The following is a 19,054-nucleotide window of genomic DNA, read 5'->3' on the forward strand; positions in this document are numbered from 1 at the left end:
CCCTTTGAATGCAAATTCACATTGTATCACCAGGCCCTTTGAACTCTACCTCAAATAATAAAACCCCTTTCATAGTACCAATTTTATTAGTAACATAAACATTGCTTGGTGTCTCCTAGCTAGGTGCAAGATTTCACTCCTCTTCTGGAATGCTCTATTCAACAAAATGCAAATGTACCTCTCCCTCTGTTTGCATCTCAAAACTACTGTACATCAAAGCACCCAGACTAGCTGGCTTTAATCCTCTTCAGACACACCCACAGACTAAACCTCTGTTTAAAAAAATAATTTCCAATAACACTATATACATCAATAGCTTCATGACAATGATATATAGGCTCCCACTATCAATTGCATCACCTTCATGAACAGAAAGGATTTCTAATCCATTAATGACCAATGTTCTGTGAACATATGGCCAAATTATTCACATAGATGTCCCCTATCTTGGTGGCAGTGATGCCACCTTTGATTCATGTCAACCTGTGGTGGCATCACTATTTGAAGAGCCAGGAGGACATGCATGCTCAGTGTGCCTTACTGTGTTGCTTCCTCTTTATGAAATTGATCCTTTGTGTCCTCTACTATATAGTCTAGTTCTTTAGCTAAATGACAGTGAGGTAAAAATCTAAGAGTGGGATTGAAAATTCTAAATTCTGACTTAACTACCCATTCATAAATTATTGAACTACTTTGCAAATTCAAGGAATAAAAAGTGACTGTCAAATACAATATTGTTTTACATCTTCAGTTAATGATTTGTTTTAGAGATAACATTTCTTTTTTTTAGTGTCATTTGGAATTGGTTCAGCTGGTGCTTTTTGTTTTATCCTTACTGAACTGGTATTGCTGGTTGACTTTGGTCATTCCTGGAATAAATCCTGGCTGAAAAGATCAGAAGAAGGTGGATCACAATGTTGGTACTTTGGTATGTGACATTATTTGCCATTTATTTGCTGTGGGTAGGTAAAGTTTAATTAAGATAAATGACATTATTCTAAATCATAATTAAATCATTTTTGTAAATAAATGTCATGTAACATAAACAACCCATGCTTTCAGAAAACACAACTAGCCTAAGAATCATTTTATTCACTTCCATTGGTGTAAATTCTCAATGACTGGTACAAATCTCAGCAGAATGTTGATGTGGTAATTGCATTCAGTTTTCCAAGGTAAACTGATTAACATTGGATGAGATGTTAAACTGGGGTCTGTTTGCCTGTTCAGCTGATGCAAAAGATCATGTTCAAAAAAGAGCAGGGGAGTTCCCCTGATATTCTGGAAAGCCACTTATCCTTCAATCAGCAACATCAAAAACAAATTAACAAGTCATTTATCTTATTGCAGTTTACAGGACCCTGGTGTGTGCAAACTGGCTGTTGTTTTGTCTAAAAACCAATGGCGATTACACTATAAGTAATTAATTGGCTGTGAAGCACTTTGCAATGTCCTGAGGATGTGAAAGGCACTATACAAAAGCAAGTTCTTCCCTTACAATTTCTCACAGGTCACAGTGAAGATTTGGATAGGTATGAAAAAAATACTGATAATGCGATTGGAAAACTAAATATAGGTGAAATTTAAAGGGATACGGACAATTAAAGGCAAGTGTAAGAATTAGAGAATAAAAATTCAATATGTAGCACTATGCCAGCAAGTGACTGTGTAGATCAGAACAAAATCTTTTGTTTAATGGTTCCTGAAATGGAGCTGTCGTTGCATGAAGTGGTTGCAAGGGCAGTGCCCTCCTTGCCATTCAAAGGCACCACTTTTCATAGGTCAGTACTGCAGCATGTCTGGAAGCAAATAGAGGCAGGCTTTAGATTGAACTGGCCAATCTTCTCTGTTACATGGGGTAGAATTTTCCCGTTGGTGTGCGGTGTCGGGACCCGCATGCCGATGCATAAAATGACGCGCGGTGGCGTCAGGCAAGCATCCTGATGTCACCGCGCACCATCGCGATATTTCGTTGGGCGGGCACGCGATAATATTCAATGCGCGCCCACCATTAATTAACGGGCCACTTAAGGCCCTTAAGGTGCCAATTGATGGCAACTTTTTGGCGCCTGTTAGATTTTTTGGTCAGCGCACGGGGTCAATGGGCAGGCGGGTAGGACACATTTGTAATAACATCGTCCACAGGTGGGATAAGAGGACTCAGTGGGGTCGCAAGTGTGCTCTGTCAAATATTGGTTTTTCAAAGTTACTGATACTTGCCTGTGTGATCTGCAATATTTCAAAACTCATAGCAGCTACTTGGACTGGACTCTCAACCTTCAGGTCAGCACTCCGCAGTGAGGAATCATTTCTGGGCCTGCAGGTTTCAGGAAGCCTTCCCTTAGCCTGGGAATGGAAGTTGAACTCTCCACTGGAGGCACCTCCTCTGAGGAGGAAGGGAGGGCTAGAAGGCGGAGGAGGCCAGGAATGCACATTCAGCCTCCAGGGGAGCCAATTTTGGGAGGACAGGCGCAGGTACAAGGAATGCAGGGCCAAGAGGTTGTCCAAGGTGGAAGGGGCCGCAGAAGATGCCACTATCCTGCTGCCAGAGTATACAGGCGGCGAAGCAGCTACCTCAATATGTCTGAGGTGCAGTGCCAAAGGAGGCTCCGTCTCTCAAGGGAGACAGTCAACTATATCTGTCAGATGATTGGGCCTGAGATCTCCGCGAACTGTGTGGGTGAACACCCCATGCCAGTGGCTCCAAAGGTCACAGCTGCCCTCAACTTCTATGCCTCTGGCTCCTTCCAGGGTTCGGTGGGTGATCTTTGCGGTGTCTCCCAATCAGCTGTCCACACTTGTGTCAAGCAGGTTACAGATGCTCTGTTCAGTCATGCATTGACCTTCATCCTCTACCGTTGGGACCAGGCAAGCCAGACACAGCGAGCCAAAGTCAAGGCCATTGCTGACTTCCCCCGCGTCCAGGGTGCAATAGACTGTACACATGTGGCTATCAAGGCATCAGCAGGTGAGCCCGGTGCCTTAGTCAACAGGAAGGGCTTCCACTCCATGAACATGCAGATAGTGTGTGATCACAGGATGCTGATTCTTCAAGTCTGTGCAAGGTACCCAGGCAGCTCCCATGATGCCTACATCCTCAGACACTCCCAGGTGCCGGGGCTCTTCTGTGCTCCAGCCCAGCTGGATGAATGGCTCCTGGGTGACAAGGACTATCCCCTCAGAAGGTGGCCCATGACGCCTCTCCACCATCCAAGAACAGAAGCTGAGCAGCGGTACCATAGGAGCCACACTTCCATAAGGGCTGTGGTGGAGAGAACCATCGGTCTTCTCAAGATGTGCTTCTGATGCCTGGACCGCTCAGGGGGAGCACTCCAGTACCCCCCAGATCGTGGTTGCCTGCTGTGCTCTCCACAATCTTGCACTGGAAAGGGGGGATGCAGTGGATGATGAAGACACCGACACAGTGGCTGTGGCTGCACACGATGAGTCCAACAGTGAGTCCGAGGATGAGCACGCACAGGGAAATGCTGAGGGGGTAGATGCTGACCCGGGCATACTCCAGGGAGGCAGGGACACCAGGGAGGCTTTAATCCAATGAACCTTCAGCTAGCACAACACATAAGGACCTCCAGGACAAGCCTGGGCTGCAGGCTCTATAGTCGATACCTAAATGCAAAATTTGCCTGGATAGGAACATTAACTAAAGGCCTTGTTAATAAAGCTGAATGTCCCACAAATCACTCATAACATGATTGGAAACCATCCACCTGCAGAAGAAAAGAGGCACCCTCAGCCATAGTCACATGTCTGAATTTAATATTATACCAAAGGAACTTAAGAAAACAAAATGACAAAGATGTTAAACATCCCACCAACTCATAAAGACCTCTTGCGGGCTAACACAAAAGCATCAGTGATAAACCCATGGTGTGCTAAGGTGCCTTATGTTTATATTTTCGGGTGCTACGTCTAGGTGCTGCCCTATCGCTGGGAGTGGCATCTGAGACAGCCTGCTCATTTTGCTGTCCTGTTGGCCTCGATGACCTCGGTGGTCATCCTCTGGCCCATGGAGCCTGTGCTGGCCCCGCCTGGGAGGGAGTTGCCAGTTCCACAGCTGGCATCTCCCCAGTCGTTGCAACCTCATCGGATGCAACAGTCACTGACAGAGAGGCAGAGGAGCTGCTGCGCTCATCTGGAGCGCCCCGAGAGGAGGCCGCAGAGGCAGCTGCTGCGCTTCGGACCTCCCTGCTCACCGTGGATGGATGAGCACTGAGCTGCGAAACTTGCTGAGCTGAGGTCAGTGCCGATGTGAGGGCTTGCTGGTCTGAGTGCAGCCCCAGGAAGCCCTGATTGGTCTCCTGGAGGAGCCTCTCCACGAGAGTCGCCACTCTCTCCATGAAGGACGCATGGCACTTGGCCATGTGGCTCATTGCATTGGCGATGGTCCACGTAGAGTCCTCCACCACGGAGACCAAGCCAAGCATAGCCTCATGTATCACCCCCAGATGCTCCCACACACCCGGCCACATTTCCTGCGTTTGCTGCATCGCGGACGACTCCAGAGGCACATCATCAGGCACCGACTGAGCATGTGCCTGGTCCCCTTCAGTCCTCTGACTGTTGGCGCCATGGGCACTCTCTGTTTCTACCAGCTCCTCCAGCGACTGTGAAGTGCCCTCACCGCTGTGCCCCGGACACTAGCCGATGTTCTAATTCCCACCGAGGTGCTAGTATCTGCACTGGTGCCTGCCTGGCAGAGATGGTGTGACACAGGTGAGACTTCAGGGCCCTCAGGTGTGAGAGGGGGCCTCTGCAGCTGCTCCTCCCGGCCCTGCTCCGCTGATGCTGAAAGGAAGAACAAGGACATTGGATCAGTTAATGTGGAGACAATGACAAAGTGCATCCCTGTCCCCTGGATCATTATGTGCTCATCCTTCTATAAGCAATGTTCAAACAATGTTGCAAAATTAAATCACTGAACATTCAGCACTGCTATGGCTGTTGGGAGAACATTGATGACCTCACTGCAGGGCAAATATACCTGTCCGTGGCACCCCAGCCTCACCGACACCGGTGGACCTGGACGCATGGCACCTCTGCAAATCTAGGGCCTCCTGCTCGAAGCGGCTGAGAATCGCCAGATGGGCCGACCCTCCGCCAGTCCTCACCCGCTCGGCGGCATTATGTGCATTCTTCTCCTGAAAAGGAGAGAAGAGCATTGATTAGTGCTACTTGCACCTGGATTCTCTTCGTGGATAGCCCACCCCAACCAGCCAGCCAGCATTGCAGGGCTCCAATGTCTCCTCACCCTGCTGCTGCCGAACACTCTGACAAAGATGCTAGGCCTGTTCCCCTCACCCCTCCCCCTTGGACAAATGCTACCTACATCACTTTTGGCACCACATGGTCTAACCTTCCATAGCAAGGAGACACAAGCACATGGAGTGCAGAGAACAGCAGATCAATCGGTGCCACGCCACCTTGAAGCTCCCCTCCCAGCATGTCACCACCCTGACTTTGACATGTCCTGAAGTTCCAGCTCTGAGCCTAGGCGCAGCTCCTCTAGGTTGCTCCCTAATGTGGGTCTCAGTGTATCACACACTGCAGGTGCAGAACTCATCTCTTCACCGCTCTCTCAGGGTGACCTCGGCATGGGCAATATCTGCTGGCCCACCCAGCGAAGGACACATACCATCAATGATTCAATGCAGTCACTACACTCAGACTTGGACGGGAGGGGGCTGGTGGGTGGTATGCGCCAGGGGGGAAAGCCTACCTGCTGGATTAAGTGACCAATGCCAACATGGTACTCACCTTTCCCGACAGCAGGTCGTTGAAGCGCTTGTCACACTGGATCCAGGTGCGCCGCACCACATCACGGGAGCTCACCACCTCCGCCACGTCCTCCCAGGTATGTGGAGGGGGGGGCCTCCTCCCGTCCTGGGGTACGAGGACCTCCTGCTGTGCTGCCAACAACTTGAGGAGGGCAGCAAGGCAATCATCAGAAAAATGAAGGGCACAGTGCCCCCCTGTCCTACCCTCCTGCTTGGCCTGCTCACCAGCAACGCTCTGGGGAGCCCTTCCACTGGCCATGATTCACGGCCTTGGAAAGGCTGCAGGATCTTTTTAAAACAGGCCCCCGGGTTGCCATTGGAACTGGCGGTTATTGCAGCTCCGCCGCCAAGTCCACTCCCACTGTCCTCGGGAGCCACAATTCACGCTGGGCGGGCCTTAATTGGTCCGCCAGCGTAAAATGGCAATGCGGACCCAATCGTGGGCGGCAATCGGGTCTGCCCACGCCTGCTCCCACACGGCCCGCCCGACAGGCAGAAAACTCTGCCCATGGTATATATCCTTGCAGGTGACAACTGGCAGAGTTCAGCATTTGATTTTCTAAGGATATGATAACTCTAATTAGTGTGCTTTTGAGTAGGCAATCAATAACAGGCTAGTCAGGCATTCACATATCTTAGGGGTGTCACTGACCCTGCCATTCTAGCTTCCTTTGGTAATCGGAGCTTCTATCTGCAGATTCATGCGTTCAGTTGATCAACCCTTGCACAGTCTCACCTGCTGAACATTCCTTTATTGGTCCGCATCTTACTTTTGCAAGCACCTCAGGTATTCCAGTTGGTGAAACCATTGATGCTAGGGATAAAAACAATTTTAAAAGTTGGCACAGCTTACTCAGGGCAGTTGAAGTGTTACATGGAGAAAAAAAAACAAAAATTGATTAAGTCAAAACAGCCATTAAACAGCCAAAATATATTTAACATTACCTTATTGTGCTCTTAAAAATAACTCCAGTCTATTTTTCAGCCCCTTACCAACTATAGATGCCTGGCTGTCAAGAAAGCATCCAGCTCTTAAGAACAAATGGAAAATGGTTCATCAGATTTTAAAGCTTAAATTAAGCTCTGAATTTTTTCAAGAGAGATCTTCTTGCATTGGCCTCCATCCCACCATAAATATGTATCGACTGCAAATGAGATGGAGATCCGCTGTTGTTCAGTTTATTATGTCCACTGAACAGGAGCGCATGAGACAAAGTGGGCTTGAAAATTAATCCCTCTATTTGAATATTGGTCAATTCTGAAATATAATCAATAGAATTGGGAGGCAAGTCACTCCCTACTGTGATTTGTTGGATATGTAGAGTTTGTTACAAGCAATCCTGAAGGTTGTGTAAATTCATGACAGAGAGGTGTGATACATGTCATGTAGCTTTCATTCGCTCCTCAGGAATCCACAACCTCATTTAAAGGGTGATTCTGTAATCCCAAATTCCCAGCAGGGCATTGTGTGCTCCTACAGATCTTATCTGGAGAATTTGATAGTGCATATAGGCCACGATTTCTGTCCATTAAAATGTGCACTCATGATCTCTCAAAATGCACCCATGATGCTACATCCTGCTGATTGTCAGATTTTGAATTCAATCCCTTTAAAATATAAACAGCTTTCAGTAAGCTCAAAAAAGGAGAAAGCTCAGAGGGAATGGCCAAAATCATTGGCCGGTCCTGTAAATATACTTCTAACCTTGCCATGCCTTCTTATGTCTAAAACAATCAGCCCAGATGACCTTGCAAAGTCTCATTAGCATCTGGGAATTGGTGCTTACGTGGAAGAGCTGTCCTATAGGCTAGTGAAGTGACAGCCTGATATGGTTGTTCGCACAGAATGCCTAGCATTATAATGGATAGATAATCAGCCAATATCTCAAACTCCTCTATCATTATCCTTGGGCATATACTTTCCTACCAGCAGGATAGATTCACCAGCACTGGGACAGTGTTATGCAGTCAGATGAGAGGGCCCTCGGAGTTCGCAGCAGTGACTGCACACCTCATGAAGCTTCATGGCTTCAGGCCAAACAAGGTCAAGAAAATACTACTCAGACTCTGCCCACCTCAGTTTTACCCCCCTCAATTTTATCCACCGTAGACATCATTTGGAGGAAGCTGAGTGAAGCAAGGGTGTCACTTCAGGCTCTTAACCTTTAGCTAGACCACCAGTGACTCACAGAGAGCCTCACTTTAAATTTTAGCTAAAAATATTGGGACACATCTGCTTCCATTAAACATGGCTCTTTCCCACTGCACAGTCCCTGAGGTTTGCAGTGGCGGGCTTCATTTGTGTTCCAGGGATCCTTAACAGGACACTTAATACCTCCTGTCGCAGGAAAATAGGTTAAAGTCCAGGCGGGGTCAGGCCAGCAGGTAGAAACCCCCATCCAAACTATTCCCTGGTAATACAATTGCCCTTTCTATCCATTTCTAAAGCTATAGGAGCGAAATAACAGAAATAGTGAATGGAGGATGTGGAATAAACACTCAATTTATGTATTAAAACTGCCAGAGTACTAATCTTTGCATTCTTTAACACAATTAAGGTATGGTTGGCATGACCAGAAACAGCATTGTGGCCTATTGCATTCTCAAGGCAAAGCTTGAAGGACTTTTATTCTCTTCTACATATTCTTTTCTTGTTGCAGAAGATTTGAAGGGGACGCTTCTTGTGGGGCATACAAAGAGGTTATATTGTTAGGTATAAGTGTTGAAAGATAAGCATTGCCACCTAAAACTACATGCATTCTGCATGCGATTGAACTTGCTTCAGTAAGAATATGCAGTAGCCACACAAACTGTCTGAGTGCTTATCAGTTTCTAACATCTGGGTGTCTTGTGTGCACATTCAGGAGAAGGCTGATTGCAACAATCTCTAGCAGATGTATCCTGGTGGGAGTTTTGAAGGAGCTGATCCAAGCTAAGGAGATGCCTCTCAGTATTTTTGGCTCAGAATCTGAAGGGGAGGCACAAGATATGAGACTGTTAAATATTATTAAAATGAAGTCTTGCTATTCAGTGTGGTGAAAACACAATTGTAGTATAGTTCTGCTAGATGTGACCCCAGACATATTTTTCTATAAAACGGCCTTGAATAGTCAAAAGTGGTGGTAGAACATACTTTGAGTTCTCCTTTAACACTACTCCTTAACAATGTGGAAAATCAGATTGGGTCTTGAATTAAATAAAACGTTCTGAGACTTTAAGCTCTCTTCCTTATAAGCGGGAATTGATGTGCGAGCAATGGCTATTTACTGTCTGATATTAATGGAGCAATAAGCTGAATGACCAATCCAGAGTTTGATCCCAGGAGTCATGTTTAATCCCCATGTCTGATTGTCCTGAAATATATTACTTTTAAATTCACTTCAATTGCCCTGGTACAGTCATAACAATTATAGAATTTAGATGAGAAATAGACAAGAATCAAAGGAAAACAAAAAGATAAGGATAAACATAAAACTGTAAATGTAAGAATAAAACCATGGCCCCTTTAATGGCTAACTGGATAAATGTATCATGAGGTGCGGTGATGAAGTAGACTGGAATGGCTCCTTTCACCCTGAAGAATGACCTGTCCCTTATTGCATCCAATTTTCTTCCCACTTCTCCAGAAACCATTGACTAATGTTGGAGCTTGCTTCCATGAGCTGTCATAGCTCTCCCAAAGTAGCTACTCTTCATGATTTAGTTCCCATATACTTCCCTTTATTCATAGGTACAATTACTTTGAAATTGTTCCTTTATTTAAATTGATTAAGAAGTATCTTTCAAGTGAAGATATAGATTAGTATGGAGCAGGGGAATCTAAGCTTTTGTTTTATGTGCTGGATAGGCAAATCAGTCAAATCAGTGGAGCCTCAGGGCCACAAAAGTTTAAATTCATGATTTCATTAATTTGCAAATATCTCCAGCTGCTGAAAAACTGCTTTCCTGATTTAGGATTTATCCAATACTGAGACAATAGAGCTAAAGCATCCCCTGTCGAACTCTCTGAGCCTGAAAAATTCAGACAGAGCAACACAGCAAACACGAACAATTACCAGAAATAGGATTGAGTTTCTTGGGTTTTGAAAGCTGGATTGCCTGGGGCTAGATGTTGGACACCTTGGTTTGGATGATGGAAAATTATTGTTTTGCAGAGGGTTGGCTTATTTGGAAATTTCTGCCAGCAATCCTCCCCCTGGATTGATAAAAAGCTCCCTGGCAACGTTGAAGTTTTATGGCATGATGCCAAATGTGTAATGTGGAGATACCAAGGGAGTGAATTAAGCAAGTGTTTTTGTCTTTCATTTAAATAGATGTTCTGTAATTTAATCATGAAGTTGTGTTGTGTGTAAGTTTGCATTATTGGTCAGAATTTGTTCCATGGCAAAAATGTTCTTTAGTTTATTGTAGTGACTACTTGTGCCAACAATATTGTTTACTAAGAATTGTATAATTATGTACATTGGCTATTGAGGAATAGAACCTAAAGAATAAAGTCAAACTCTTAAAGCCAGTGAGGAAAAAGAGAGTGACTTAATCTGGAAATAAATAAAAAATGATGGAAAAGAACACCCAAGAGAATATAATGTAGCAAAGTAAAGCAGGAAACATTTTGACCAAACTATGAATGATAAAAACCTGCAAAGGCTTTGGGAAACAGAATTACAGAATCTGGGTTGCCATAACTTTCACTTTTACTACCCAAACTAAATGCATTTCCTATTGCCTGGTCAAAATTTCGCATCTTTAGTGCTTTGTTAAATTTGTTCAGGAGACATTGCTTCTTTGCCTCTAATATTAAATTAGTTTCCTTACATGTGTCCAGTCTTGGTAATTGTGATATTCAGGTGGCCCGGGCTTTTTTACTTAAATTTCTGTATATTGTTCAATAGCTCACCAGTTAAAATCACCCATAAGTATTTTTTTCATTCCAGTACTGACATTTTGTTTTCCAATATAATTCTTTTTCTACATGAAGCCAATGATTCATTTTGGAATTTTAGTTCCACAGGCACTGGCAGTGCCTCACCAAATGACAATTCTTCATGCGTGAGTTCACCCTAGAAACTGGGTATTGGCAGGTTGATTAAATCTAGGGACATCACAACCAAGCCAATTCTGTGCTTCAACCACTTAAACTAAGCTGGGGTCAGTATCCTGGTGATTTGTATAACTATAGCTGTAAAGAATGCTTTAAACTAGAAGCTGGGGCTGGGGGCAGGGGAAAGAAGGGAAATTTAGAAATCTAAAGAGAAAAGTCAAGGCAATACAACAGTGTAGCAATTTTGGGTAAAGTCAGGCAGAGTGGGAGAGGGAGGGAGAGATAATTTAAAGGTAATAGTGCATAACCAAATGAAACCCATGCAAAGAATAGTTGTAATAAAGAATTAAAGGCTTTTTATCCGAATGTGCAAAGTATTCGTAATAATATGGATGAACTAGCAGCGTAAATTGGGATAAATGGTTAGATCTAATCACCATTGCAAAGATATGGTTACAAGGTGACCAATGTTTGGAAGCCTGTAAAAATAATATAAAATTATGTACATGGATCCATTTTCTTACGTTTTTTTTATCCAGAGAATCTTTATTCTATGAATGCAAAGTTGAGGAAAAAGGGGCAGTGGCCCATGGTGCCAGGTCACTTTGGATTAGCCAGGATTTCCAGGGCTTCCTCAAGGGAAGCAAAATATCCATACCTGCAAAGGTAGAGGTTAATGGCTGCCATACACATGAGTGTGAGGCAACATTCCTGCTCCCATCATTTTCTTGATTGAGAATCAGAGAGAAAAAGCAGGGAAGACCAGAGGACACATGGTAAATGTCTTTGTTCTTCAAGGGGCAGATGAAGAAAAACATTCAACAGAAAGAAAGGGTGGAAGAAGGTTGAAGAAATAGGGTGGAGCATGGCTGTGGAATGCTTTGCAAATGAAGAGATGCATGTGCTCAGGGACAGAAGCCAGTGGAGGCTGGCAACGCAATGGGCGATAGAAGTGTAGGAGGAATGTATCACAATTGTGGAAGAGCTGAAAAATAAACTGGAAGTCAGGACACCAGCAAGGATGTATTGGAGAAGTTAGGCCTTGAGATTACAAACAACTTATACTTATATAGTACCTTTAAACATGAAGGGTGATCCCAAAGTACATTGTAGAGTTTTAACCTTAAAAAAAGATATCTATCGTTAGAGAATTTAAAGGGGGTGACCCAAAGTTTGCTGAAAGAATGGATTTTAAGGGAAGTCTCAAAAGAGGTAAAGATGATGGCGAGGTAAAAGTTTTATGGAGAGAATTCTGGCACATAAAGGCATGCCTGGAGGTAGAAATTAAACACAAATTTGAGAATTTTAAATTTGAGACACTAAAGGACAGGGAGCCAATTTAGTTCAGCCATACATGGGAATGGGACTTGATGTGGGTTGGATATGGGCTGCAGAGATTTTAATAAGTTTGAGGTTTGCATATAATGAACAGTGGGAGGCTAGCCAGGAGAGCATTTAATTAGTTAAGCCTAGACATACCAAAGGTTTGGATGAATGTTCCAGTGGCAGTTGTAGGTGGTCGATGTTATGAAATGAAAATAAGCAGTTTTAATAGACTCATAGATATTTTCAGCACAGAAGGAGGCCATTCAGCCCAACATGTCCACGCTGGTCAACAAAGATCTGACTACACTAATCCCATTTTCCAGCACTTGGCTGGAAATGGAGAGGATTTTAGGTCAGAACTTCATTTGGGGGTGATTAGGAAGTTGAGGTTACAAACAGCCTGGGGAACGGAATTAAGTTGTTGGTAAAAGTGCAACATTTGTGACAAGTTAAAACGACGGCTTTAGTTTTCTCAATATTTAGTAGGAGCTCATTTAGCACTGGATGTCAGAGCAGCAGTTTGTCAACACAGAGCAGTAGCAGTAGAGGGCTTGAGAGAGGTGCAGCCATGGTAGAGCTGGATGTCATTAGCTGCATCTGAAATTAATTTAATGTCTACCAATGATGTTGTTGAAGGGCAACATGTAGTTGAGGAAGAGTAGGGGGGCAAGGAGGGATACCTCATTGACTCTGGAGGCTATGGTACAGTACAATGCCTGAGAAGAGGGAATCATTTACTATGTCAGCGAGAAAGAGCATCAAGAGGGAAAGTTGGGTGGTCAGCAATTTAGTGTGAATAGAATCAAGGGAGTAGTAGGTGCATGTAATAAATGAAATTAGTTCAAAGAGAAAATGAGGGAGTTGGGGGAAAACAAGAGAGACAGAGCTTAAGGCTAAGGCAGCAGAGGTTTACAAGAGGTCGAACTTGATGGGTAATAGGAAGAAAGGAAGAAAATAAGGCAAATAAATGCATGGTCTCAATTGTTATGATAAAGAAGTCCAGGAGCACGTTGCACCTAGTGAAGCAGGGAGATGGGTTAGAGGAGAAGCTTAGTAGTGGAGATAAGAAGTCAAAGCCATTTTTGCTCTCCAAAAACAGTGGGTGATTTTGACAGAAGTTTGAAGCTCAATGCAGGAACTAACTGAATGCTGAGGTTGTGGACGATTGGGTTCAATTTGAGAGAGCAGCTAGGAAATGGGCTGGGATTGGTGACTAAAGTTTCTGATGGCAGCTAAAGAAGATGGCTCTAGTTTTTCTACCATTAAACCAGAGAAAGTCCTGCCTCACCCATTCCTTAATTTTGGGCAGTCAGTTGGACAGGATATCCATCCAACACTCAGATACTGGATAGGTGGTATGCATTAGAAATGTACTTTGCCTTTCTTAGCTATTATTTGTCTGAATTCTCGTGGCCCATGCATAAGCCAAGCAAGATCTTGTGCTAGGAAACAAAAGTGTAATGGTAATATTAATGGACTAGTAAACCAGTGGCTGGACTAATGCTTTGGAGACATGAGGCAGAACTTTCACCAGAAGTGCAGGCAGGCGTGCCTGCAATTTCTGTGTACTATCGAATGTACTATTGCCAAGTTTGCAGATCACACAAAAATAGGCGGGAAGGTAAGTGGTGAGGATGACACAAAGAGTCTACAAAGGGATATAGACAGGTTAAATGAGTGGGCAAAAACTTGGCAAATGGAATATAATTTGGGAAAATGTGAGGCTATGTACTTCAGCAGGAAAAATAGAGGAGCTGAATATTATTTAAATGGAGAAAGACTGCAGAAAGCTACAGCACAGAGGGATTTGGGAGTCCTTGTGCATGAATCACAAAAAGCTAGCATACAAGTTCAGCAAGTGATTGAGAAGGCAATTGGAATGTTGGCCTTTATTTCAAAGGGAATGGGGTATAAAAATAGGGAAGTCTTGCTAAAACTATACAAAGCACTAGTTAGACCACACCTAGAATACTGTGAACAGCTTCGGTCCCCTTATCTAAGGAAAGATATACTGGCATTGGAGGCAGTCCAGAGAAGGTTCACTAGGTTGATCCCAGGTATGGAGGTTTTTTTCTTATGAGGAGAGTTTGAGTGGGCTGGGCCTGTACTCATTGGACTTTAGAAGAATTAGAGGCGACCTTATTGAAACATATAAGATTCTTAGGGGACTTGACAGGGTAGATGCTGAGAGGTTGTTTCCCCTTGTGGGGAGAGTCTAGGACCAGAGCGCATAATCTTAGAGTAAGGAGTCACCCATTTAAGTCAGAGATGATTAGGAATTTGTTCTCTCAGAGGATAGTGAATCTGTGGAACTCTTTATCACAGAGGGCTGTAGAGGCTGGGTTGTTAACTATGCTCAAGGCTGAGATAGACAGCGTTTTAACCAATAAGGGAATCAAGGGTTATGGGGAAAGGGCAGGAAAGTGGAGTTGAGGATTATAAGATCAGCCATGATCTCATTGAATGGCGGAGCAGACTCGATGGGCCAAATGGCTTACTTCTGCTCTTGCGTCTTATGGCCTTATGGTCTCTACTGGCCAACAGGCTGGTTTTCCAGCCTGTTCCCACCTTCGTCCTATTTTCAGGGAGGCAACTTCTGGGGGTGTCAGCTACCTGCTTGCCAGCGGCGGCTAACTATTCAGGAAAGTTAAAGTCCCATTTGAAGGCACTCTTCACAAGCCATGGCAGACTGGAGAGTGGAGGTGGGGGCTGTCCAGAGCTACATCCTGCAGAGCATGGATCCACTGAACTGCGAGGGCTACAGCCGTGGCCACAGGTCACCCTGTGGAGGGGATCCCCCTCTGCATTGAAGGCCTGGCAATTTGGCCACAGTACATTTTGGACCATTTAGAAGTCTTCAGAGGGCACCTCCATCTTGAGGCATCCTCACAGTTTCCCACCCACAGTGGCAGCACCTCCCCTTCCCAGTGGGGCTGTCAGCCGCTTAGAGCCTCGGGCCCACCCAATATCCCTCCTGGCTGTGGAGCCTGTCTGCAACCCTTAACTGAATGGAATACTTGGAGGCAACTCTTTAATTGGCAGCCTCCTGGAAAACCCCCAGGACCTGCCATGACCCCCTCCGAGTTTCCGACCCTGTATTCAGCCCTGCATCAGGATCCGGACCCTGGAACTAAAATTCAGCTCATGCTGTTCAATTCCTATCATGGTGGCTGAAGAAATTCAAATTCAATTAATGAATAAATCTGTAATAAAAAGCTAATCCCAGTAATGGTGATCATGAAACTACCAGACTGTCATAAAGACCCACCTAGTTCACTAATATCCTTCAGGGACGGAAATCTGATGTCCTTACCTGGTCTGGCCTACATGTGACTCCAGACCCACAGCAGTTCTTAACTGCCTTCTGGAATGGCCTGGCAAGCTACTCAGTTGTATCAAACCACAAAAGAAAAATTGAAGAAGAATAAAACCAGATGGACCACACACAATCAATGAAACTCACAACTGCTCAGATACAGAAGCAGCCTGTGCCTGTGTGCTTCATACTCGAAGCAGAGTTTGCATTTCAAACTTATCTTATGCAGAGGCCTTATTCCTCTTGCAGAGAGGTCCATTTAGACCCTGACCATCACATTTGCCTTCTAACTAGGCCAAACATGGAGAGATGCACCCTCTGGTGAGGAGGAGGAGGAGGAGGAGAGTGAGAGGAAGAAGAGCACATTGAGAGGTCCAGGATGCACTGATGGTGCATGAGGGTGGCAGAGCTGCGCCAGACCCAGAGGGTGATGAGGCCACCATGAGTCCCCATAGAGGCACAGAAAGGCTTATGCAGCCCCTCGAGTATATAGGCAGAGACTGAACTATCTTCAGATGTCTGAGACACAATGCCAGAGGGGGCTCAGGCTCTCAAGAGACACAGTCACATCTCTTTGTGACATGCTGGCAGGGGAGGTCTCGCCCAACTGTGTTGTGGGTCACTCAATGCCTGTATGTACCCCCGATGTCAAGTTCACTATTGTGCTCAACTTCTCTACAGCTGGGTCCTTTCAGGCAGCTTGTGGAGACCTCAGTGGCATTACTCAGCCTGCTGACTGCATCAAGGTCTTCACTGATGCTGTGTTCAGAAGGGCAGGAAATTACATCCCTTTCACAATGGACAGCCTGAGTCAAGGTGAAAGAGCCAGAGGGTTTGCGGCAACTGTAGGTTTCCCCCAGGCATGGGGAGCCATTGACTGAACACACATCACCATATAGGCTCCAGCTGGCCAGCCCTGCACCTTCATCATCAGGAAGAGCTTCCACTCATTGAACATCCAACTGGCCTTTGACCGTCACCGATGGAGAATACAGGTATGTGTGAGGTACCCAAGCAGCAGCCGCGACTCATTCACTCTGCGAAACTCACAAGTGCCAGACCTATTCAGCGGCCCTGATGCCCTGGATGGATGGCTTCTGGGTGACAAGGGTTACCCCTGAAGAGATGGCTTATGAGGGCACCCAGAACAGATGTGGAGAGGAGTTGCAGTGACAGCCACAGAAGCACCAGGGTCAGCATTGAGCAGACAGTTGGCTATTGAAAATGAGGCTCCGATGTCTTGACAGATCAGGAGAGGCATTGCAGTACGCTCCATCACTGTGTCCCTCATGGTTGTACTATGCTGCGCCCTCTATAACCTTGCTATTCAGAGAGGGGATGCCCTTAGGGAAGAGGGGACTCAAGATAGGGACCATTCATCTGAGGTTGAGGGAGAAGACGAGGCAAGGGAGCACTCTTACATTCAGGTAGAAGGCCCTGGACATGATCACATGGCTGGCCGTGGCTCAAGGAATGCCTTGAGAAAGCAGAGGTTCAAATAGGTTGTGAAATCGCGGCCTCAGAGACGGGTGAACAGTATGTGTCCAAACGTCATTCCATGTGGAATGTTTGAATCATGTCACCGTCCTGTCAGCACACTTACTGTGTCCACTTATTGACATTCTGTGCATGCTGGCCCCCCCCCACAAATCATTATAGCTGATGCCAATCTACTGGAAGAAGTTCAACAGCAATAACATGGACAGTGAGGTTAGGGTTTATTACATAATCATGCTAAGACATTTCATGAACAAGCAGAATCAACTTAGTTATGTGACCCACTTGGTGACTACTGTGGAGTTTTTTTTAAAGCATTTCCTAGTGCTCCAGCACAGTGCTCCTCCCTCACTTGCTGCTGCACTGCAGAGAGACTGCTGATCTGCTACTCCCTTTGTCCGCGATGACTTTGGCGGGTGTCCTCTGTGTGGCTGAGGCTTTGAGGGCTCCACCACACGAGAAGACTCCTCCTGAGCGGCAGGATGAGCTTCTGGTTGAGGACTGTGTCAATAGCGGTTGGACTGAGGACATGCTGCCACTGTCAGAGGTGCCCTGAGAGGTACTTCCAGATGGCGGCAGCAGCTGCTGATCCATTTGGCCCTCCTGCCTTCTCATGAGGTTTCAGGAGCTGGCTCGGTGCCCAGACTCCCAGCCCTGGCTCTGAGCTTACCCACAATTGCTCTGCAATATGCTCGGTTTGCCCCTCCAGGAAAGTTGCCAGTCTGTCGATGGATGAAGCTTGGCGTTCCAAAGATTGGGTGATTGCGGTGCACGTGGCCTGGATGGACACTTCCACTGTCCAGGCCAGAGCATGCAACTCCTCTGGTATATCCAGCAAATCTCCACGCATCTCACACTGGACATCCAGCATCTGCCACCTTACAGAAGACTCCAGAGGCTCATCATCCGATTTGGAATTATCCCTGGGTCACCTTGCACACTCCTCTGACTGCCTGAGGCCTGCTCCGCCACACTGTCCGGCAGCTGCACGGGTGACTGTGAAACGTCCTCCCCAGATGGTGAACTGCCCTTGTCCCGAAGTCTAATCCCTGCCGTGGTACTATTGTCTGCACTGGTGCTTGGGCCAGGGAGAGGATGTGATGATGCTCCCTTTGAAGCTTTGCCCTCATTCCCTGAGGGAAATGACGGGCTGGCATCGACATTCTGGTCCGTGGAAGAGGCTTTACCTGCTCAAGGGAGATAGAAGAAAGGTCACAATGCGCAGCAACATTACAGTCATGTGCAACATGAGATATGACATGATGCAAACACTTGCAGTAACATCAAAAGCTTTCAACTAGGAAGCTTCCCTGTCTCTTAGCACCAGGATGAGATTTTTAACATTCACTGAATCCTGCCAAGCATCAATCCACTTCTCACTTGCCCTATCCCCCTTTGTCCTGGTTTCAGCCATTTGCTCTCTCACTAGACCCATGCCTTCCTCCAATTGATCGATCTAGAGGATTCAGCTGAGGAGAGCAGGAGAACCTCCTCTCTGTACAGTGTTAGTATCGCAGGCTCAGGGACACCACCCCCAGTTCTGCCTCTCTCCCTGAGCAGGCTTCTTCTGAATATCGATGTAACATTGCAATGGCTAACACTGTTAGGGTAATTGACGTCTTCCTGCCAAGACGCTGTCACAAGCCTCCAGCATTCGCGATGTTAACCTGTAGCTTCCTGGCGCAATAATACACAGACTGAGGACTTACTCACACTGGCCGACCTAAGGAAGTAATTAAGTCTCTTCTGGCATTGCATCCAAGTGCGATGTACTAGCCGAATGCTGTTGACCTCTGTTCCAACCTCCTCCCAGGCTGCACACCTCACCAAGGGAGTTCTCCCCTTCTTGTCAGCTGGCATTAGTTGTTCCTGTCTGGTGGACATAACCCGGAGGAGGGCACACAGAGATTCGTCAACAGATCTTGGGTCTGCTTTGGCCCTTCCCCCCGCCTCTCCCCTCGCTCACTTGCCTCAGCCAAATATGGAGAGAAACATGCTATAACTAGACAACTCCTCTATGTTCAGGCCTGGAAGACATGTTCATGTTCAAATTGAATGTCACCTGTGATTGGTGGCAAA

The 19,054-nt window shown here is 45.9% G+C and overlaps 1 protein-coding gene across 1 annotated transcript in view; it reads left to right on the top strand.

Annotated features, from left to right (window-relative positions):
- Positions 1–19,054, top strand: part of LOC144680079 (serine incorporator 1-like) — a 252,674-nt gene that overhangs the window by 170,387 nt on the left and 63,233 nt on the right. Inside the window, exon 6 of the mRNA XM_078541228.1 lies at positions 791–928. Within this exon, the coding sequence (XP_078397354.1) occupies positions 791–928 (138 nt within the window). The remainder of the gene's footprint in view (positions 1–790; positions 929–19,054) is intronic.

The sequence above is a fragment of the Cetorhinus maximus genome, chromosome 4 (assembly GCF_964194155.1).
Source record: "Cetorhinus maximus chromosome 4, sCetMax3.hap1.1, whole genome shotgun sequence".
NCBI classification, from domain to species: domain Eukaryota; kingdom Metazoa; phylum Chordata; class Chondrichthyes; order Lamniformes; family Cetorhinidae; genus Cetorhinus; species Cetorhinus maximus.